This window comes from Sus scrofa, chromosome 4 (genome assembly GCF_054392235.1).
Source record: "Sus scrofa isolate SSC_HxYL_T2T_F1_AM1 chromosome 4, Sscrofa_HxYL_maternal_Yorkshire_Landrace_v2.0, whole genome shotgun sequence".
Taxonomy (NCBI): domain Eukaryota; kingdom Metazoa; phylum Chordata; class Mammalia; order Artiodactyla; family Suidae; genus Sus; species Sus scrofa.
In genome coordinates, this window is record NC_139386.1 from 89,658,905 (window position 1) to 89,683,105 (window position 24,201).

The 24,201-nt window shown below is 46.3% G+C and overlaps 1 protein-coding gene across 2 annotated transcripts in view; it reads left to right on the forward strand.

The window, feature by feature from the left end:
- RXRG (retinoid X receptor gamma) overlaps positions 1-24,201 on the forward strand; it is a 124,823-nt gene that overhangs the window by 62,321 nt on the left and 38,301 nt on the right. Inside the window, 1 exon segment of one of the 2 annotated variants that reach the window (NM_001130213.1) lies at positions 13,681-13,899. The exons of the other annotated variant lie outside the window; for it this stretch is intronic. Coding sequence (NP_001123685.1) covers positions 13,851-13,899 — 49 coding nt within the window. The 5' untranslated portion in view covers positions 13,681-13,850. 2 annotated transcript variants of the gene reach the window in all.

Sequence of the window (24,201 nt, forward strand, 5' to 3'; positions counted from 1 at the left end):
GGGTCGGATCGGAGCCGTAGCCACCGGCCTATGCCAGAGCCACAGCAACATGGGATCCGAGCTGCGTCTGCAACCTACACCACAGCTCACGGCAACGCCGGATCGTTAACCCACTGAGCAAGGGCAGGGATTGAACCTGCAACCTCATGGTTCCTAGTCGGATTCATTAACCACTGCGCCACGACAGGAACTCCTGTCTTTTTTTTTTTTTTTTTTTTTTTTTTTTTTTTTTTAGGGCTGCACCCACAGCATACGGAAGTTCCCAGGCTGGGGTCAAATTGAAGCTGCATCTGCTGGCCTACACCACAACCACAGCAACGCAGGACCTGAGCTGCGTCTGCAACCTGCACCACAGCTCACAGCAACACCAGATCCTTAACCCACTGAGTGAGGCCAGAGACCAAACCTGCATCCTCGTGGATCCTAGTCGGGTTCGTCAACCGCTGAGCCATGAAGGGAAATTCAGAAGAGGAAACTCTCTCAATAGTAGAATCATTACAGAGGTTTGTGAACAGATGTTCTTCTCTTTGAGAAAATCAAAAAATCTCACAGCTGGCTAGGGGCAGGCTGGGCCCAGAACCTAAGCTTGCCCCTGGCCTCCATGGCAGAAGCTGGTGTGGGTGAAGTACCCAGTCCAGTATCTGGAGCATAGATGGCTCATCAGGCATGAATCCCCTTCCTTGCCCACCTGATACGCTTTCCATTGCACTGCAGCCTTCATGGGGTGTGGTGTGTCCCCAGATGGACAGGTGATATTTTAGCAATATAATCAAGTTTGATGATAGGGACCTCAGCGTTGACATTGACCTTCTATTAACAGTGTGTGAGTTTTCTGGCTCTCCGTGTTGGCAGGACTCATGGAGAACATCAACAACCAAGAGATCATGCCAGACGGAGTTATAAGGGAACTTCTTGAAAGCTATCTGTTGACAATACAAAACCCTTGGTTTCTCATTATTTGGTAAAATCACCAAAAATCTGGCCTTATCGAGATTTTTGCATGTGCATCTATATTTTAAAAAAACATCAGGGAGTTTCCATTGTGGCGCAGCAGAAAGGAACCAACTAGTATCCATGAGGTTGCAGGTTCGATCCCTGGCCTCGATTAGTGAGTCAGAGATCCAGTGTTGCCATGAGCTGTGATGTAGGTCACAGATGTGGCTGGGATCCCGAGTGACTGTGGCTGTGGCTGTGGCCTGCAGCTGTAGCTCCGATTCAGCCCTAGCCTGGGAACTTCCATATGCCTCAGGTTCTGCCCTAAAAAGCAAACAAAACAAAACAAAACAAAACAAAACAAATCAGGGCTACTAGCTTAAGTACATAGGGGGGATCCTAAATTGCAATAGCAACAGCAAATATGGGGATGCTTAAGATACCTTTTAACTAACAGGGCCCAGACAGGAGAGGCTGCCCTAGGAGGCAGGAACCACCAATACTGTTTGTTTCCCTTCCCTTTGATGCCTACTCTGTGTCCATGTTTGCATTTTCCTCCACACCCCCATCCTGTGTGTGTCCCCACCCCTTTTTGCAACTGCAAGCTCCCTATTCTTCTCAAAAGCTGCTCCGCTTCTCCAGATCATGTAATGCCCGTTACCATAGCACCCAGTACTTCATATTATTAAAACAATCTCTTTATTAGTGAGCCCGCTCCTCCCAAGAAGCCAGGCACCTTGGAGCCCATTTGACAAGATGATGAACCTGTATTTCAGGAGGCTTAGGGATTTGTTAGGGGGGCGGAGGGGGGCAGGCCAGAGAGGCCCAGAGAGCTCAGACCTCACACGCTACTCCTGGATTGCACCTCGCTGCCTAGAGACGCTCACAGTCTCGTCTCATTTCCTTGCCTTTTCCTTTTCATCATGCACTCATAATAATTATACATGTTATCACATGTCACATTTTACAAAAGGCTTTCAAATGCATCCCTTCTTTCAATCCTCACAATATCCCTGTGAACTAAGAATTTTGTGTTCAGTTTTAAAGGCTGAGGGTTCTGGAAACTGACGTTCAGAGGGATCTGACTGTTTAAGGTCGTACAGACACTTAAGAGGCCAACTGGGACTCAAAACCCGACCGTCCACTATCTCTACACCTACTTTTCTTATTGTGGACAAAACAGAGAGATAGATACACAGATAGATAATTCTATGGCTCTTTGCAGAATGGGTGCTCAATAATAATTTGTTGGGGTTTTTTTTTTCTTTTTGGACTAATGTGTCTGCTTTTGAATCAAATGTAATATTATGAATCTACAGTCCCTTGCTCCCTCCGCTCCCCTCTGCTCCCCTCCCCTCCCTGCTTTTTCCCCTTCCCTTCCTCATTCTTTCTTTGGCACATACTATGAACAAGACACCACTGGAAGTGTTGGAGGAGGACAGAGAGTGTCCTCCATCACCTATATTCTTAGACAGTGAAGGGGGCTGAGACGTGTTATACACACAAGCTGTCATCTGGCACAGCGTGTGATAAATGCCATTCATCCATTCACCAACTATTTTATTGCCTCCAAACTATGTCCCAGGATTCACTGATGAATCCTTCTTCTGTCTGTGGAGGGAAGCAGGTGTTAAAAAACAGTTATATCGTTATTTAATTAGAATTGTGATATATGCTGGAGAGGAAGACTGGGTGTACAAGAGCATAGAGATGGAGGCTCTGATTTTGGCTGGGTGGAGGGATTGGGGGTTGCAACATGGAAAGCTTCCCAAGGAAAATAATTTAATCCGAAGAGGTGGGATGACATGCCTCACCCCCTGCCCCTACTCTGCCCCAGGAGGAAATTAAGGTCCTTGCTTCATCACAATGAGGCTGAATCTGCCGTGGAGGCTGAAGAGACAGCAAGAATTAAAAAGGTGAAAGTGAAGGGCACAAGGGACGGGTTTTCAGTAGCAGCATGTTCAGTGATATCAGTCGGTAGGAATGCTTCACATTGAGAAAATTTGAAGGTCATGTGGCTGCACTGGTTGTGGATCAGAACAGAGAGGTCCTCAATGCTGGGAGCGGGGGCGGGGAGGGAGTTTCAAGAGCAGGGAGAGAGAATAAGAGACATAGAGAGAAGAGAGAGAGAGAGAGGGAGAGATTACCAGCTGGGGAGGATCAGGAAGAGGTGGCATTTAGGATCCACTAGGATTCAGCTGAAGGGGACAAGTAGTAGGGACAGTGGCATCTGAGGGTGAAGAAGCCTGAGCAAAACGGGGAGCAAGGGGGAGTTCCTGTTGTGGCTCAGCAGGAACCCATAAGGACTCAAGTTCAATCCCTGGCCTTGCTCAGTGGGTTAAGGATCCGGCATTGCCATGAGCTACAGTGTAGATCGCAGATATGGCTCGGATCCTGAGTTGCTGTGGCTGTGGTGTAGGGCAGCAGCTGTAGCTCCAATTCGACTCCTAGTCTGGGATATGCTGTGGGTGCAGCCCTAAAAAGCAAACAAAAAACCTGAAACATGGTTGTTGAGGGGCAAAGGAGAGCACAAGATGTGTTCTAAGAAAGAGTATGCTGCATAATTCTCTGGAGTCTAGAAGGGGAGGCTGGAGGGCTTGGGGAAGTGGGATGGGACCCAGTGCAGATACCTCTGTAGGCCAAGGGGAGCCATTAAGAGTATTTGGTCTAAGGAGTCCCATCAGCACTATGCATTAGGAGGATTAATCTGCCAGGAGTGCACAGGATGGATGGGCAGGGAGAGAGGAGGGTGGCAGCTGCCCCTCTACTTCACTTACAGCGTCTTCCCCTGGCAAACTGATCAATAAATGGAAGTTTTCAAACAGTCTTCTGCCCGCCCTTCAATGGAGAAAGGGTGATTAATTTTTAGCACTCATCATGATTGCTTTTCTTAATTACCAGGCATGACTGATACCTCCCTGAAGAATTGACAGGGTATATCCCAGCCCCTCAAACCACTGGGGACATAATGGATGTTCAAGAACTACTTTTTGGATTTATTGAACCCCCCCCCCCCTTTTATTTTGTTTTTGGTGGCCTGAAGTCCTTGGGAGGTATTTTTATCTGCCAGGGTGTCAGGGGAAGTCCTCTCTGTTGCTGCTGCCTTCTCCATCTCTGATTTCACAGTCCTTCCGATCTTGGCTGGCTGAGGCTGGCAAAGGGCTAGACCAAGTGCATCCCCGTGGGCCAAGGGGGAGGGGGCAATAGCAGCTCACACAGAGGTCTTGACTGGGCGTCAGAAAGGCTCCAGTCCCTAAATATCGGTGCCCCAGGCTGCTGCTGTGTCTGAAATTCCACCTTGAGAGTCATTGATATTTGGGCGATTTCAGAAATAGCATTGCATCCTTAACAGCTGCTGATGGGTGAAGTCATAGCAGCCAGCAAAGCCTTCCTCTCCGCATGCCGTTGCATCAGCACAGGGCTTCTAGACTTGCCCCTTCTCCCTGCCAATCTTCAGTTTCTCTTGGTCAGTTCTCTCTCACTGGAGATCTTCCGGATCTGCTTTGGCCAGGTGGTGCCTTTCTACTCGGGCCTTTGGGTAGTAAAAGCTTTGAACCCTTTCTTATCTCTTGGGCTGATTTCTCTCAACTAAGTCTTTCCAAGCCCTGTTGCTGCAGGTCAGCACCACCTCACTCCCATGTGACCCCTGTACTCAACCCATTTTCCAGAACTTTCATCGGACCAGAGGCTGGGCTTCCTGCTTGCTGGGGACAGAAGTTTGGACAGTTCAAGTGTTGCATCTGCAGGGTAAAGTGAAACATAGTAGAAAGAGCACAGAATTTAGAAGATTTGGCTCCCAAGCTTGACTCCATTACTTAAGAACCATGCCTTTAGGAGGTCAGTTAGGTTGTGAAAAGGCATTCATTCATACAGAGTAACAGAAGGTGCCAGTGGATAATCTAACACTAAAAGTAGGCAGACATGACTAGTTAAGATATGGGAGTTCCTGTCGTGGCCCAGTGGAAATGAATCCGACTAGGAACCATGAGGTTGCAGGTTCGATCCCTGGCCTCGCTCAGTGGATTAAAGATCCGGCTTTTCTGTGAGCTGTGCTATAGGTTACAGATGTGGCTCAGATCTGGCATTGCTATGGCTGTGGTGTAGGCTGGCAGCGACAGCTCCGATTAGATCCCTAGCCTTGGAACCTCCATATGCTGGTGGGCGTGGCCCTAAAAAGACAAAAGACAAAAAAAAAAAAAAAGAGAGAGATCTGGCCTTTTCTCAGATACCGTTCTATAAGGCTGTGAATCTCAAATTTCTCTGCTCATAGGAATCACCTGTGGATCTCGTTAAAAAGGCATATGTCCAGGCCCTAAAGATTCTGATTCAGAGGGTCCTGGCCGTGCCCAGAAATCTCTGTGTTTAACAGGCCCCCTGACATAAGTCTGACTCAGATGTGCCTGGACCCTTTGAGCAACCCTGCCGCAGGGGGACTGTCTTAGAGCCAGGCTTTTTCCATGGTTGATACTAGTGAAACTGGCACTATCTCCTCTAGAGCTAATATAATTAAATACAAAAGCTACTCAAACTCTGTCTGATGTTGCTCAACGTTCTGACTTAAAACCTCCCTTGTGCCACCCTCTCCTCCTGCCCTGAATCAACTGTTCCTCTGTCTTTAGCTATTTTTATTCATTTTTGCTACTGGACAGTTACCTAAATGCTGGTGGTAAATATAGCTCTCACGCAATTCCTTCTGAAACTAAATTATCATTATTATTATTTTTGGAAGTTCCCAGGCTAGGTGTCAAATTGGAACTGTAGCTGCTGTCCTCCGTACACCACAGCCACAGCAATGTGGGCACTGAGCTGCATCTACGACCTACACCACAGCTCGTGGCAGCAACAGATCCCCAACCCACCCAGTGAGGCTGAGATCGAACCCACATCCTCATGGATACTAGTTAGATTTGTTTCTGCTGCGCCGCAATGGGAACTCCCGAAACTAAATTCTTTCTGGCCTTTTGGGATCAGCTGCCTGGAAATAGAGGTGGTTATGCAGTGTTTGACTTTCGGCAGAAAGAGAACTACGTCTTGGCTGAACACTAAGTCCTTACCCATTATAGGGAGAATCATTACAGCAAGATACACTCTCATGTCTTAGTATCTGACATTTTTTCTGACTGCAGCCCCCTTGGTTGCTTTTAACAATGTCTCATGCCTATTTATAAATAAGCTATAAAAGCATGTGGTAGGCTCTCTGGTGTTATACCTATGGGAAATTTCATTACTATTGCTTATATAATCGTAAGACCTCCCTATGATATAAATGCCTGAGAATAGAACAAGGTCAGTTTTGCCTCAGTCCTCCTTTGCTGCATCTACATGCTTTGCGCAGTGGCTCTTTGAAGGGGTCAAAATAGTGGTTTTCACTGCCCTACAAAGCCCATGCCCAGGAACTCTTAAATGAAAATCCAGTAAAATATAACAGACACTTGCCCTTCTGTAAATATAGCTCTACAAGTGGTGGGGCCTTTGGGTTGTGCTGAGGCTAATGGTGAGCTTCCTGACGTCCCTGTCTGCCCCGCCCTGCTCAGCTGCCAGCCATGATCGTCTGCCTCCAGCAGTCACTGGTCGGTATATTTAGAGCCTCTTCCCTAAGAGTGAGTGGGATCTGAAAATAGATTGCTTGGCCTGTGTGTGATTGAGTTGCAGCCTCCAGATCTACACCTGAGTACATGCAGGCAGGAGCCAGCTCAACACACATTGGTTCAATAGCATCCAAGTGACAGTGGCCTGGTCTTGGGGGCCTGGGCTCTATTGGAACATTTTTTCCTGCTTCGCAGGGACTTGAACAGACCTTTCTGAGGTCTAGGGCTGACATCCACCTCTTTGGCTGGGACTTCTTGGATTCGGACCCAGTCTGGATTAGAGTGTCCCATATTTGCATGGCTGGCCTCTCTCTGGAAGGGACCAGATGTTTCCCTCTGGTCTCAGCCCGATTCTTCTCTCAGCACGATCACAGTTGTTCTGTATCCTGAGAGCTCCCATGTGCTTTGCAGCTGTGGTTGAGTTGTTTATGACAGGGCGGGTTTTATGATCATCATTTGACTGGGAACCAAGAGATGGAGGCATCTCTATAACTGTTCCTTCTACCTTGAAATTTTTATGACAATGTTATTTAGTTTGGAGTGAAGAGTAGTTATAAGTTACCCTTAAACTCTCAGCTTATAGCCCCATAAGATCAGGGACAAAGCTCCTTCTGTTCATAATCTCAACATCCATTCAATAAGCGTTTAACAAGCCCTGACTGTGTACAATGCAAAAAATGCTAGATTCCTTAATAATATAGAGATGAATAAGAGGGTCTCCCTACACTTAAGTAGAAGATTCCGGTTTAACAACTAGTTATGATACAAAGGGAAATTAAACTAGTACTGTAATAAATATTTAAGCAAGTTTTTTTTTTCTCTTTTTTTTGGAAAGCAGTGGAAGTACTATTTGTATAGGAAGATTGACAGAGGAAACGGCCTTTAGATAGTGCCTTTAATGAGTAAGATTTTGACAGCAGAGGGGGTGGGGTGTGAGCATGTCATGCTGAGAACACAGTGCCAGCAAACCTCAAGTCAGTATATGCAAGTCTACACAGCAGATGGCCTCAGCCACCATATCTCCTCTAAGCAAGAGCTTCTTGGGTTCATAAGCCCCAATTGTATGTACTAGCAGATGGGCAAAGTGGATCTTATTGGTTCCTTGGAACTATCCTGGGAAGTGGTTTCTCATTTTCTGCTGATGGGTCCTTCTTAGCCTTTTGTTGTAGGAAAATTCTCTTGCCTTAAGTTGATAGTTCCTAAACTCATCTGTGTGTTAGAATCTCCTGGGATTCCAAAAACATACTTAACAGTTCAAAGCACACACCATAGCCCCAGACCAGTTGAATAATCTCTGGAGACAGACAATGGTATTGGTAATTTTTAAAGCTTTCTGGGTGCTTCTAATGCAGAGATAAGTTTGGGAATCACTCCCTTAAGGCACACTTAACTCAGCTGCTTTTACCAGTGACTGAGCAATTAGCTATGAAAACGTCACTGGTTGCTAAGCCGTAGATGACACCTTGTAGATATAGCATGTGCTTTTGGACACTTTTCAGGCTTTATGGAAATAGCCCAGTCTCTGATGATAGCTGAGACCATTCTAACTTAAAGGTAATCAGCATTCTTTCTGAATTAGGTACCTCATTTCTGTCCTCAGAGGGTCTCAGTCACCAGGACTAGTGTACTGTACTAATGCTGGCATGAGGCCTATCCACATGTGAATCTGGGATTCCAGGAAAAGGAGTTCATGAAAATGAAAGTTGGGTGTAAAAACTGTTGAAACCTAGGAACACCCACCTCCTCTCGTCCAGTGCCCTGAGTTGACCTCAGGAGATCTCAGCATAACCAACAAATTTATTCATTCACTAATTGCACATTTACTAGATTTCTATTATGTGTCTGGTGTAAAGACTGTTAGGGCTACAAAAATTACTCAGAATAGTTATTTAAGCTTTGCAGTCTAGTGAGACAGGTGTTCAGTTGCAGTCATGGTTATAATAACGTAAGGAGTTAATCCTGTTGAGTGACACAAGGTGGGTCCCAATCATAAACTATGGGAGTCTAGGAGAGAGTGGTTCAACAAGAGAGCCACCTAAAAGGCCTCATGAGAATAGCCTTGGGGAACGGGTAGTATTTGGACAGAGAACAGTAAGGGGAAGGCTATTCTGAGCAGAGGCGAAGAATGAAGATGGGTTATTTGTTCCATGGGCACAAATGGCAAGTCCTCTGAATATGACCAGCATGTGAAGGAGAGACAAAGCCGGGATGGGAGGTTGTTCAGCAGTACATTTGACATTGCATGTTTTTTTTTTTTTGTTTGTTTTGTTTTGTTTGTCTCTTTTTTGTCTTTTCTAGGGCTGCACCCAAAGCATATGGAGTTTCCCAGGCCAGGGGTCTAATTGGAGCTGTGGGCACCGGCCTATGCCACAGCCACAGGAACGCCAGATCCTAGCTGCGTCTGCAACCTACACCACAGCTCCTCCCAACTTCTCTTTTCTTCCCTTGGCTGAATCCTACTCATCCTTCAGATCCGAGTATAACTGTCATTTTCTCAAAGAAGTCTGCCCTGACCTTTCAATTGAAATTAGATTCCCCTGCTATAGTGTCTCATCTCATCCAATTATTTTCCTTTTCTTGTACTTATCGCGGGTTAATAATGATATATTTGTGTATGTGACCATTTGTTTGATATCTGCCTCTTCCATCAGTCTGCATAAGCTCCATGAGGTCAGGGACTGTATCTGTCTTGTCTCTTAGTGCATCCTCAGTGATTGACAGACAATAAGGTCTCCATAAGTGTTGGCTAAATGATAAGTGAATGAAGGAATGACAGCAAAGAGAAAAAACTATATATATATAGAACCCCTCCTCCCCCTTACACACACTCACATAAAATAGAAACATCTCATTAATAAGAGAAGGATTGTGGTCTGGTGCAAGACACATTGGCTGGGAGTCAGAGTTGGAGACCTGGTTTTTATACTCGCTTCTGTCACTACCTAACTGTGAGACCACATCCAAAATCTAATTTGTTTGAGTAGCTATTTTTCCTTCTCTTCTGTCACAGCCTTGGTCTCAAATTCCTCATTTATAAAACTGGGATAATACAGCCTGTCCTATTTATCGTCAATATTGGGGAAAATACTTGAGACAATATACTGTCAGGTAGGTAAAGTACTATACAAATGTAAAAATATTAATCCATAGCATCAGTGTGTAGATATTTGCATCTAAATTTTATATCCAGTGCCTATTGGCAATTGCTAAATAAGTAACTTTGATTTTTCATACATGTTTGCTGAAAAATATTGTTTTCTATTGCTATTGGTTTAAAGCTTTAAAAAAAAAAAAGTGGTAAAGCTATATCCTTTCATTACCAGAGTGAATATAGGATATTATGTGGAGTCTGTGTTGAACATACTATGAAAACATGTCCTCATTTCATTTACTCAAAGGTACTAATGGCTTTCATAAAAGCAGAATATATTGTTTAAGTGGAATAAATAATTAGCCTTGACAAGAAGTAAGCTCAGAATTCTCATGAATGAATTAGCCAATTCCCACTATGGACATTGAACATTTGGTTTTTAATTTGACATCCTAATGAAAATTTAGGACCAGCTGGAGACACTGGACTGAGACACAGGGTTGTCTGGGAAGGGCTTAGGTTAGGATAAGGTTGTTATATCAACAATGGTTTTAGACAAGACACAGTGGTGCCAAGCCAAAAAAAAAAAAATGTGGATTAGGAAGAAAAGCCACATTCATATTTCTTATACTTTAGGCTTAATACTTTATGGCTTGTAATGGAATGTTAAACCATATGGAAGGTATCCCATGAAGACAGCAGGTTGGAATATTTTGGGTCTAAGAATATGAAGCATTTTTTAATGCAAAAATATTTATTGAGCACCTATTGTGTGTCCCAGTGTTTATGTGGGAAAATTTTATGTGGGGAAACAGTTGGGAGAAGGTAAACAGGCATGAACAATGAAGCAGAGGTTAGAATGAACATAGCATGCTCCCACGATAAGCAAAATAGCCAGAACAGAAGGGACCAACAGAGAAAGGGAAGAAAGAAAAATAAGAAAATATCACTTCCTTGTATTTGTATAGAACTTTATGGTGTAAAACAAACAAACAACCCCCCCAAACCAAACCAAACCAAACCAAAATACATGCACGACTTGCATTACATTTGATCCATCCAAAAAACAAAAACCAAACCCAGAAACCTCAGTGAGGTCTCCGTGTGGGTGTTTTCCCCAGGGAGTAACGGAACTTGCCCAAGTCCACACAGCTGGACAGAGGGGGAGGGACCTCGCTTTACTGTCCCAGGGCACTTTCTTCTGTAGAGCTAAAAAGGCATACTGAGACACGATGATGTTGGTGGGGCCTTTCCATGCTAGGCTAAGGAATTTCATCTTTATTCTGTGAGGAAAAGAAGTAGACAGTATACCCAATTTAGTAGAAGGGGAAGAAAGAATCCACCACAAACCACCAGCAGATCTATCTTGACACTGACCCTGGAGAAGGCACTATGGAAAACCTTCTAAAGAAAGTTTTTTTGAGTGCCTGGAAGAACCCTTATCAGCACCAGTTCACCAAAAAGCCAGTTGTTTTGGAGCAATGCATTTCCTTCTCTGACAGGCATACCATAGAAAATTTAGTTTGTACTTCAGCAAGATACTTGCTTCAGGTACCTCTCTGGAGAAAATGGACAATTATGGGATGAGCGGTGGATTAAGTTGTGTTGAGTTTTAGAGTTGAAAGGGATTTTAGAACTCATTTCACCCTGCTTAATCATTTTGCAGATGAGAAAAAGAAAACAAGGAGTAAAGTGTTGTATCATCATCATCATCAAAATAGCTTACCCATATTGAACAATTACTATGTATCTGGCACATTCTAAGTGATTAATATGTGTTGGCTCATTTAGTCCTCACAACAAACCTGTGCAGTAACCGAGGCTCAGGGAGATTCAGTAACTTGCCCAAACCATGAGGTTGTAAGCAATGGACTTGGGGTTTGTATCCAGCAAGGTTGGTCTCTGAGTTGGTGGTTTCTCTTTAGGTACAGCCTCTCTAGACCATAAAACTCGCAAGTGGCAGTGTCAATGGCACTGATGAATGGACTTTCTGGGGATATGCTATAAGAAGTGGTCCTTGCCAGGTTCTTTTCAATGTTTTTATCCACAAGTTGGATAAAATATGGAAAATGGTTCATTAGATCTTCAGAAATCATGATATGGGGAGAGGTATAAAAATGCACTGGACAAAAGCAGCAGGATCTCAAAAGATCTGGTATGATGAATGAATGAATCCAAATGTTTTCATATCAGAGGAATATAGGAAGATATTTCTTGTTGACTCCCAAACCAATTGCCCAAGAATGGGATGGAGAATGTATGTAAGAGAGAATACAGCTTGGGGAGTGGGATTTATTGAATTGGTCCTATAAGAATTAGCATGTGGGGCTGCCCAGAGGCTCTTGCAAACAAGTACATGGTATTCTGTGTGCATTCTGCACTGGTCATGAGCACACTGGTTCTCCACTGATGCTCTGACCAGCGACCAGCCAAGGGAGCTCCAGGCACCAAGACTCTTCATGGTGATGGCCTGATCTTTCTTCCTCCTTGCTGACCTGCTTTTGCTCTGACCTCCTCTTTGCCCCCTTATTCCTTGTCATACTGATTGTTCCTGCATCTGACCCTTTATTCTCAGTTTTTGTTCTGGGTTCTCCTAACATTTGAATCTTGATTGTTTCTTCTCATGGGGCATTGGTTTGATTGCTTCTGTGGCTGTCTGTGTGCTGTGCCACATCAGGAGAAAACCCCGTGTCCTGGTTTTAGCCCCTGAGAGCTCAGCCCATAACTCTGACCCCTGGTAGGATGCAGATAGTACCCCATACATCCCGATACATACTCCATGAGGAGAAGATTTGGGCCATCTCTGCAGTATTATATCCAAGTCTGGCCAACCTCTTTCCCTACCTCGAACGTATCTCTGTAAATAGAAGTACATTCATAGAAAGAGGATGGATTGTGAATAGACTTGAACAGTCTGTGATATGTGAAATGAATGAAAAGAGACAAGAACGCCTAAAGAAGGTGGACTGTAGGCTTGGGAGATTTATCCCTGAATTTTCAGAAGATCCCACTGTAAGAGACCTCACAGGCTTCTCCTGTGTGGCTCTAGGGAGTAGGCTAGAATCTGTGGGCAGAAGTGGCAGAGAGGAGGCAGATTTCAGCTCAATTAAAAATTTCTCATGGTAATAGCTGTCCAGAAATGGAATGGAATGGTAGTGAGCTCCCCATTGTTGGAGGTGTTCAAGTATAGCCGGGGCAGTGGCTTGGCAGGAAAGCTATATAGCAGACCCAAACATCAAAGGGATACTTAGATGTTTTGATCTGTGGGTTGGTTCCATCCAAGAGGCTCTTTGTCAGTGAGGATGCCATGGTGCTTGGTGAACAGGTGGCCTGATGACAGTGGTATATGAGGTGAATGCATCCTTCCCTTCCTGTAAAGTATCACAGAATGACCACTACGCCTGTCTTCCCTACCTGTCTGTTTTCCATGTGTTCAAGCTCTGGCTCTTAACTGCCCTTGTTCAGTGTCTGCTGTTAGATAGCAGACAAATGCTTCCAGCAACCAGATCTGGAGGGGCCCACCCCACATCTAAGGGCCAGTCTAGTTTAGTTTTCCAAAGCTGGGGATGGAGTCTCACACTGGCCAATCTCGGGCTTATGAAAGGGCTCTGTTCTCTCTTGGCATCCACCCCCACCCCCTTTCCCAGATCAAATACCAAGTGCACTGGAGAGATAGAAGTCGCAGTGAGAAAACGCATTTTAATAAAACCCCATTGATTTTGGAGGTGCAAGTCAAAGAAAAGGCACCTAAAGAGTCCCCACCCCACCTCCCTGCCACCTCCCCTTCGTCTCCCCCGGGGCGGTCACACATCGATTGGCTTCCTTGATAATAGATTGTGCCACGGGTAGGGACCTCTGGGGATCAGCCGAGAGCTGGGAGAGTCGCACGCAGCAGCCCAGCCCCGAGTTAATCAAACTAGCAACAGGATCTCCCGCGGCAGCGCCGGTGGTGGCAGTGTGGCAGCGGCGGCGGCGACGGCGCATTATGCGTGATTACTGACAGGCACCAGCTGCTGCCGCCACCGCCGGCTCAACGCACGATGTGGACTCGCAGATCGAGAGGCAGATTCCTGACTAATCCCAGAGGGCTGGCCCAGCCCGAGCTGCCCGGGCTGCTAGGAAGCGATGACCACTCTTGTTAGCCCAAGTTGAAGGGAGCCCCGGCTGCGCTCCGGAGCCGGGAGAGGCCGAGCGATTGAGCAGACGCGCCACGGCGGACTATGAACTGAAGAGTCAACATGTATGGAAATTATTCTCACTTCATGAAGTTTCCCACAGGCTTCGGCGGTGAGTATTTCACACGGCTTCACCAGGTGGACCGTCTGGAGAGCCGGAGCGGAGCCGGAGAGATCCGGATAACCGGATTAGGATTGAATTAGAAAGAGGGCATAGATGTTTAGAGGCATTTATAGCGTGTTTCCTTGCAAGTGTGTGTGCGCGTGCAGACGGGGAGAGGGGGCAGAGAATGGTCCATAGGTGAGGATCAGTTTGCACATCAGAATGAGTGAACAGATGGGAGGATATGGGGATATTCTAAGAAGAGTCTCAACCAACATGCCTGGGAATATGTCTGAGACAAAGATAGACTAAGGCATTGTTATACCCCAGTGTGTTTGTGTGGGTGTGAAGAGTGGACGGAGGTCAGGGGACATTACTAGGATGTACCTCTTATTCAACTTGTCAGAGAAAAAAAATGTCTAAAAAGGTTTTGCCTGTATCAAGGGACCTGGGATACTTCGTAACAAGGGACTGATTGTTTTATTTAAAAGCAGATTTCCCTATAATTGGATTTTTAAAAAAGAAAACATAGCACTTTAATTTGCTACCCTGTTTTCCTTCCTCTGTTTTCTCCCCTTTTGATTTGCTAATAGCCTCTTGTCCCCTCCCCTGTGGCTGCCCCCAGTTCCATTTCAAGGATCAGGGCCCTCACTTTCCACTTTGAGGATTGGCCTCTGGGAATGGGGGTTTGAATGCTCATCACCGGAAGCGACTGTGGAATCGCCAAACCAGGCAGAGCAGCCTGGTGGCACTTCCCTGGGCTGGGGGGTGGGGACTGCCTTAACACCCAGGCTCTCTGGTCCCAAGGCTCCTTTGATTCAGTGTCAGGGCAGCACAGTCGCCCAGCTTTGGGTAAATGGAACCAACAGCTGACCAACTGGCCTCTCACCTGTCAGCTGGTGGTGGCATGTAGTTGGTGTTCTTGGGAGCCAGAGGGAGAGCTTTTGCCCTGTGGATGCTGGCAGGCGCGACAAAGCAGAAATTCTTGTCAGGTCTTGAGAACTGAAAAGTCCCTGCTCTGCTCACCTCCTGTGTAGACAGACAGGCAACTCATCGGAGGGCTTGGGAGCAGAGCTCACCTACTCTCCTGGGTAGGACCCTCTGTGAGGTGTGGTGAGAGAGGGCAAGTGGATGGGGTCCCTGTCCTGGAGGCAGTAAGCCAGGTGGTTTGCAAATGAATGATCGTTTGGTGTGCGTTGGGGTAGTTTTATGGGCCAAGCATGGAGTAATAGAGACGTGAGTGAGATACAGTCTCTACTACTTGTACTGGGCAGGCCTGTTCCCTGGTCACGTCATACTGCACGGTATGTGCCCTACTGGGTACAGGAGGAGGTTGCCTCTCAGACACAGCGGGTGGGGGGCCATGGACACACATCCTGGAGGAGGTGATGTTCAAGTTACTGGGGCCAGTCTTGTACCATGACCCAGTAAGACTGGTGGCCAAGACTGTGACCTGGACATCTGATCTCCAGTTTACAGTTGGGCCCTGGGTGTGAAAAGCCTTCTCAGCTCCCATCTTGGTCCCTCCCTTCGCAGCTGAGAAGCACTTTTTCCTTTACCCTCTGAGTTCAGTTGTCTGAAGAACATCCTTATCCGTGAGATTCTCGGGACCTCCGAGGTCTGTGGCGTTATGGCTTCCTGACTGCCAAGAAGACCCTCTGCAACAGTTGGGGTAAATACAGGGGTTGAAGGTGGAAAGGTGGAGGGAGAGAAAGTCTGGAGAAAGACGGTCTAGCCCCAGATTCACTGGGGATGCCTGCTGGATCCTGGGAATGGTAGCATATTTTCTCTTATTTTTATTTTTTTGCTTTTTAGGGCTTCACCCACAGCATATGGAAGTTCCCAGGCTAGGGGTCGAATCGGAGCTACAGCTGCTGGCCTGTGCCACAGCCACAGCAACGCAAGAGCCGAGCTGTGTCTCCGACCTACGCCATAGCTCGGAGCAATCCTGGGTCCTTAACCCACTGAGCGAGGGCAGGGATTGAACCTGTGTCCTCATGGATGCTAATGGGACTCGTCACCACTGAGCCACAATGGGAACTTCTGGATGGTAGCATATCTTAAGGAACCTCAGAGAGCATCTCAGCCCTCTCATTTTATGGATATATCAACTAAGGCCTCAAGGAAGGCAGGACTAGGGTTATGTGGAGTTGAGGTGGGGAGCCGTTTTAGAAAAGTCCCCAACTCAAACTTAAAATAGTGTTCCTTCAATCTGATATACTGAAAAGAGCATGAAAGACACACGCACGTGCGTGCGCACATACACACACACAGAAAGAGAAGAGAGAGGGCACTGAGTTTTGTTCCTAGGTTTTGACTTATTAGCTGTGTGACCTTCCACAAGATATTGAATCTCTCTGAGCCTCATCTTTAAAATGGAGTTTAAAATCCCATCCCCAGACCATGGTTGTGAGAAATGCTTGAAAAAGCAGCTGTAGTGTGCTGTCCATATATTTAGTATTTAATAAGTTAATATTTTCATCCTCTCCATTTTGTCCAAGTACTTACATGCAAATTAATTTAAAAACCAAACATTACTGTAGAATAATGCATTAGGAACCTAGGGAAATAAAATTAAATCCATAAAGACCCACACACATTGCTGGTTTAGATTTTCATAATTGGGAGAGCTCTGGTATTTAGTGTAATTAGGTTTCAGATAAAAGGAAACACAACGGCTGGGCCATCAAAGAAGCAGAGGAGCCGAGGAGCCGGAGGGAAAGGATCATCCAGGCTGTTGAAATATCTACCTCTAATGCTACTTTTCCTGCCGTCCCTGAGGGAGGAGAACAATTACTTTGCGTAGTTCTGTTGATATTTCCCGTTTCGTTTGCATGTGTCAGTTAAGAGGTGGGAACACTGAGCTAAGGACTGAGCCCCCATCTGCAGGGAGGTCTGCCTGAGAATTTGCAGTAGTGAGGGAGGAAGGGAAGGAGGAGGAGGAGGAGAACCCACCGGCAGGTACTGGGGAAACCTGAGGACCAGAGCATAGTTGCCTGCAGCCTCTAACTACCTTTGTCCCAGCATGGCATGTTGCAGCACATGTTAAACGATTTAGCGTATAACCCCTGCCCTTTTAGATATTAGTCAAATGGAACCACAGAGGGCTCCTGTGATTTGTAAGAATCTCTAGGGAAGCAATGTCACCCTTGGGAAATAGCACCTGGGGTTGTGTCTGGGCTGCACTCACCAAATGTCAGTCCACCCTCCCATCAGTGAATAAGACACTGGTCAAATTGGCCACTGAGCAGGGACTAGCTGGGTTGCAATGGCCCCACCAAGGTGCCCACTCTCCCGGCTCTGGGCCCTGCCATGTGAGGGGGTGAGAACGCCTCTCTTCTCCTTTTCTGCCAAGTCCTGGCTTTGCCAGCTGCCCAGTAAGAGATTTGTTTGCCTGGATGAGACAGTTGCTGCCTCTAAGAAGATGGCAAAACAAAGCCTGTAATCCCCCAATCCAATTGTGCAGTAATCCTCAGGGTGAGAAGGAGATCAGGGAGAGGGAACGTCTCTCGTTGCAGTTAAGAAGCACACTGTCGCACTTACTGGGTGCCAGCACTGCCAGCATCACCTTGTTTTATCCTCATGACAACCCTCTGAGTTGGCACTATAACCATCATTGTTGCACTCCTTTGATAAACAGGAAACTGAGGCACGGCAATGTGCAGTTACTTGTCTTAAGTTCCCACGGCTGGAAAAAGGCACAGCCAAGGCTTTGAACCCAGGCAGTCTGGCTCCAGAGTCCAGCCCATTCAGAGCTGCCTCTCATGACTTCTGTGGGCCACAGATTTGTTGCAGGAAGCTCGGGCAGCACAGTCCAAGAGGGGCTGGGGACCCCTCAGCCAGCTGCTGTGCTCCTCAGGGGCTGCAGACACAGCCTGGCATTGAGGAACAAAACCGGGGAGCTTAGCAGTTGCTCAGGAGCAGCAGTGACCTCTGAAGAATTTATGGCCGGCTTCTTCCAGGGCCCTGCTGATTTGCAAGAGTCCTGCCCCACTGACTCTGATCATTTGTGTAGAGTATTCCCCTTTTTACCTAAGAATAGCCGGAGAGGAAGGGTTGAGTTGGAGATGCTTGTGTGTGTGTGTGTGTGTGTGTGTGTGTGTGTGTGTGTGCATGTGTGCGTGTATGCATGGAGGGCAATATGAGGATGTGGGAGGAGGGTGTGTGTGTGCGCGCGTGCCCCAGAACATATTTTTCCCTTCCACAAATGTGTAGGCGGCTAATAAGGACCTACCATGGATGTAAGTGGTTAGGGTTTATGTAGGAAGGAATAACTGTTTATGAGATTTAGGAAGGAACATATTTAGTATAAACTATTTTCTGAAACATTTACAATCTTACCAAGAGATAGAGGGCTGAATAACAACTGGGGGAAGAAATTATGCAAAGAGTAATCAAAATTCTCCACCTCTTCCTTCCCGTCATTATGTAGCTTCTGTATCTGCTGAGAACTTAGCCACCAGAGTCAGGTGGCTGGGATGCCAGAGGCTCCTGGAGGAAGCTGCTATTTTCTCCTCTTATTTGAAAGTAGAAAACACAGAGGGGCGGGAAATCTAAGAAGTTTATGTTCTAGAATGCCTGCGTTTGGGTGGCACTCATGAGATTGACCGCCGTCTTGGTTTGGTAATTTTCCCCAAAGAGTGGAAGTAATAGCTGATGTTTATTAGACACCTACCATAGGTCAAGGCCTCTTCCAGGGGCATTACATGCACCATCTCATTTAATATTTTCAAGGACCCCAGAAGATAAGATCCCAATATCATCCTGTCCCCATGCTTACTGACAAAAATGGCAAACCACAGGGAGGTTGGCTAACTTGCCCAAGATAACCCGCCTGGTAAGGAATGGACCTAGGACCCCAATCCAGGTAGATGTCAGGACTGCTGTCCTTAACCCTACGCTGTGCTTACAACTTGCAGCTTTCTGGGGAAGAGGGAGGGGGTGGGGAGGCTGGAGCAGAGGTGGCTGGGGTGTGGAGTCCCAGATTCGCTCCAAATGGGGGATGAATTACATAGAACTTCAAACTAACATTCAGTTCTTACAGTGCTCTTCAACTTACTTAGGGACCATAATGCTTTTTTTGGAACATGCGTAATTACAACAAAGGAATAAAATGAAGTTGGAAGCCAGGGACTAGACCCTTTCAAGGTGCTAATAAAACAACGGTCCCAAAATTTCCAGGTCAACCCCACTTTATTTTAATACATGGAACTCAATTTTGTATTCTAGGGCACAGGTTGGCCAACTTTTTCTCTGCAGGGCCAGATAGCAAACATTTTAGTCTTTGCTGGCTCTGGTCTCTGTCACAACTGCTCAGATCTTCTGTGGTCAAGTGCATAAGCTAATGCATAAGCGTGTGCAGTGTCCCAGTACGTTTGGAGACCCCTAGGGGATCATTCTGGAAAAGTTTTATTACCATTTCTGATTGTCCTCCAGTTAGCCGTGATTCCCAATGCTAACTCTAAACACCAGCTCTTCCCCTGGCATCCCCGCAAGAGCTGAATCTTTAAAGTTAGAAAAAGGACCTGCAGCTCATCTGTTCCAACCCCTCAGTTACAGATGAGGACACATGGGGAAGCAGGAGGGGTTTGCCCAAGACCTTCAAACTGGGTTCCCCTGAGCCCCCTCGGGGGCCTCTGGGGTGGCAGAAGGAAGAGTAGAGGGAGGTTAAGTCACAGGGAGCCCCCTCCCCCAACTCTTTGGTAAAATAACAGTACGACCAACTACATAGGGTCAGGGTTAACCTTCCACAGTATAGGGATTCAATAAAAGAAAGCCTGGAAAATTGTAAACACACGATAAAAGTTAGTTTCTCTTTCCTACTTTGGAAAAGTTGGAGATGATGGTACTAAACTCAGCTAAAATTTTGTAGGTAGGTTTTTCTTAGAGGAGGGATGCCTATTCTTAAAGTGGCAGGCTGCGCTCTATGGGAGGCTAACAAAGCAAAGTAAAGAAGACATGAATTTCTGTGCCAGTTACAGAAAATTATATTTAAACAAATCATTCCAAGGGAAACACTCATGAGATCTGGCAGCAAGGGCAGTGACCTGGGGTCGTCCATCCCTGTAATCATTAGGAGACCCTCTGCCCCCGCCAATGTCCTCAGTGAGACCTGACCCCCTGCGTTTCCTCAACTGCAAATTGAATAACCAGGGGCTCCTGGCTCCCTTTATCAGATACTGTAACTGAGAAAGGGGTAAGGGAAACAGCAAGAGTTTCTAGGTTCAAGACCAGGCTCAAATTTCTGATGGGGTTTCAGGATTCAACGTCTGAACATTAAAAAAATAGAAAAGCTGGTGATCTTTAATTCAAAAAACCTTTAAAGGAGTTCCCTCCGTGGCACACTGGGTAAGGATCTGACTGCAGTGGCTCGGGTCATTGGGGAGGTGTGTGTTGGGTCACAGCTTTGGCTAGGGGTCAGTCCCTGGCCTGGGAACTTCCATGTACCCTGGGGTGTGGCTGTAAGGAGAGAAAAAAAAAAAGTATTTACAAGAAGTCAGAGGCTCGGCAAAAAAAAGTACTCAATAAATATGTTGGGATGTTCCTTCCAGACAGTTGCCTGGGTTTCATTTCTGTGACTCAGCATCTCTTTTTCCCTCCTCTGGCTGGTCACTAGTATCGTGGGGAGGCAGTCTCTTGGAAGGTTTGGAGCTCATGGTACCTGTGTTTGCTCAGCCCCAGTGGCATGGGGAGCAGAGCAAAAGTTAGAGATCGCAGGGAGGAAGAGAGTATCCCAGACTGCTCTGGGAATGCCTGTCAATCATTCATTCAGCACACCTTGGCTCAGCCTCTGACTTGTGTAAGGGTTGTAAAGACACCAAGAGCTAAGACCCATGCTCTGCCCTGAAGGAGTGTATAAACTTGTTAGTTACAAGCTCTAAAGTCTGTAGGACATTTGGAGAAAAATTTTTCCTGGAACTGTTTCTTGGGGCTGAGGTTAAGTGAGTGGATCCAAGGAATTTAGGCACTTAGAACCGAAGGACAAATAATACTATGTCCATTACCCAGGGGTAACATTGCACTAAAGGTATGGTTCACTGTATTTTATGATGATGGCAGTCTTTAGAAGACAGTGTATTTAGAGGCAAGGGAGAGCATCCGTGAATAAGAAGTCTACAGAGAAAGGGATTGGGGTCATGGGTTCAAGAGCTGGGTGTGGATAGAATTGGTGTTCAAGGATTTCAGGAACAAGGGGCAAGAAGGGGCACCCTCAGCAAATTCCTGAAGCATTCCATGGCATTTGTCTTGGTGGACTGGCTGGTGCATGATGTAACCAGTGCATGGAACTGGTTTAAAGGGACAGAACGCCTATCCTGGATAGTAGAGCCCCTGCTGCCGTATCCCCTGGTGCCTTGAATGTGTTAGGGGTAGCACAACATCCACCTGCACCAGCAAGGTTCAAATTTGGTCCTGGATGGGGAGGGTGGCATGCGAGCTAAATGCTATTAATTACATGCAGAAAGGTTGGTGAATTATGCTAAACTAGACTCAGATTCTAGGTCTCTGATAATTCACAGCAAGCACTTTGTCATTCTAAACCTCAGTTTCCTAATCTGTCTAATGGGGATAATCTCTGCCCTTCCGACAACTCTGAGTCAGTTTGAAGCTTGAATGGAACCCACAGTGGCCTCTGAGGGACTGCTATATCTGTGGTGCCTAGCACGGGGCCTAGCACATAGCAGGTGATCAACAATTATTTTTGACTGAACCAGTCATCGATCTGGAAATACACAGTAGGTGATTATAAAGAGTTTTATGAATGTAAGACAGTATGTAGTGGAGTAAATAAGCTTGGACTTGGTGTTTTTGTCCTGACTATGTAGCCTTGACCAAGTCATGCAAATTCTCTAGAATTAGTTTCTCTTCTGCAAGATGAGGTGGTTCTTCGTGTCTGGAAAGTCTGGTTTCTACCTCCAAACCATATGGCCTTATTAACTTATGATATAATTAACTTGGAATGGTGATGAAATTGATCATGGCAGGAACTCGTTTGTATTTGCTCATTCATGAAAAAAATAACAGTGAAGAAAGGGTTGTTAAGCAAGTAAGGTTTTAAAAGAGTTGAGCCTCTTTAAGTCACATTGGTTTTCTGAGCAATTTAAAAAGCAAGCATAGTAGGAACCTCATTAGCATATTAACGGGTGCTAATTACAAAAGAGTCTTTAAAAGCAGATTTTATAAAATCCCCACTTAATAACCATTAGCTTGTGGTACTTGAAACACAAACTCTTCACGTGTGTTACTTAGGAGTCATAAAATTGTAATTTAAAAGTAATCTGCCAACTTGTCACAAATTTAGACTGATTTTTCTCTCAATTGATCCAAATGAGTGAGGCTTTGCTATAATTATATATAATGCTGGTAATAATGAGGCTGATTATCAATCTTTGCCTGCTTTTCACTACCTCCATCACTGCAGATTTTAGGGTAGGGGGAGATGGAGGGAGAAGGGAAGAATGGAGGGAGGGGGCGGAGGAGAGGAAGGGATGCCAATCTCCCCCTCCCCCCTCATCCAAGCACTAGAAGAAGCAACTCTCAGCCCCCACCCTGAGCATCCAACCAGCCCTCCTTTGGGGACTGTAGGAATCAGGTGTAACTGCCCTGTGTGAGCTCAGAGAGGCTGGCCCGCTGGTCTGGTCTGGGCTGCATGCAGTGGTGTCAGCCCATCAGCAGCTGCATCTTTGGGTCCTCATATTCCTGCTGAGAAGCTGAGGGGGACTGAGCTTGGGGGCAGGCTCTCCACTTGCTCTCCACTTCCATCACGTTTCTTCTTTTTCCCCATGGAGAAACCCAGAAGGGGTGTTGATAGCCGAGAAGGATCCCCATTAAAACAGGTAGCTTCTATTTCTGTTTCTCACTCCCTGAGAATTCAGTTAATATATTGTTGTCCACATCTGATAAAATGTGGAGCTCTGTGCCTGTAAAATACCTTCCTGTCCAGTTTCAGGGCGGCCTTGTGGCTATGATGTATATGTCAGAGTGCTTTTGAAAATGTTGTAGTGGAGTTCCCGTCGTGGCGCAGTGGTTAACGAATCCGACTAGGAACCATGAGGTTGCAGGTTCGGTCCCTGCCCTTGCTCATTGGGTTAACGATCTGGCGTTGCCGTGAGCTGTGGTGTAGGTTGCCGTGTAGGTTGCCGTGTGGTGTAGGTTGCCGTGTGGTGTAGGTTGCCATGTAGGTTGCCGTGTGGTGTAGGTTGCCGTGTAGGTTGCCATGAGCTGTGATGTAGGTTGCTCGGATCCCGCGTTGCTGTGGCTCTGGCGTAGGCCAGTGGCTACAGCTCCGATTCAACCCCTAGCCTGGGAACCTCCATATGCCGCGGGAGCGGCCCAAGAAATAGCAACAACAACAACAAAAAGACAAAAGACAAAAAAGAAAAAGAAAATGTTGTAGTGGTTTAAGTATAAGAAATGCATATTAGCAGATCCCTGGCCTCTGAGTGTCCCTGCAAGGAAGAGGGAGGGAAAGGCTGGAGGAAGCTGATGAAGGAATCCAGAGCTGGGGTTTGATGTGAGGGGCTGGAGTCAGATGGAGAGTGTCCTGGTTAGAAAGTGCCAGCATCAAAATCCTGAAAGGTCAGGAGTTGGGTTGGGAATGGCAGAGATAGGGACAGAAATTGGGCCCAGTGAGGCTTGAAGGAAGAACAGTCCTGAGTAACTGCTCTAAGGAGCTGCACAGCCTGTACAGTATATGGTGGAGCTGGGATTAAAATCTGGATCTGCTGCTTTCCCCCTAGAACCAAATGCTACTTGTATAATTTACTAGCCAAATTCTCTTGGGCAAGTTATTTAATTTCTCTGGCCCCAACAGTTTTGCGTTTGTAATTTTTTTTCTTTTTGGCCACACTCTCAACATGTGAAAATTCCTGGACCAGGGATGGAACTCATGTCACAGTAGCAACAGTGTTGGGTGCCTCTGTGCCACCAGGGCACTCCTGTTTGTATGATAGGGATGAGAGTACCAACCTCAAATGGGTTTGTAGGGATGAAATGAGTCAATACATGTAAAATGCTTAGAACCATGTCTGGCTCATGGCAGTTGCTTAATAAATATTATCTGTTGTTGTTACTTAGCAGAGGAGATGACATTTAAGTGTCAGTAAAGTGCCTTCATACATCAGGCCCCTGCTTGCCTCCCTTGCGGCCTGTCTGTGTATTATGATCCAAGCAGGGAAAGGATGTGTGAATAAGTTTCCCTTTGTCTAGAAAGAACAAGCCAGGTGTCTGAATATTCTGTGATTCTTAGGCTAATGCACCACATCCTCCCATTGGCGAAAAGCAGGCAGTTTGGGTGTGAGATTGTGCCCACTA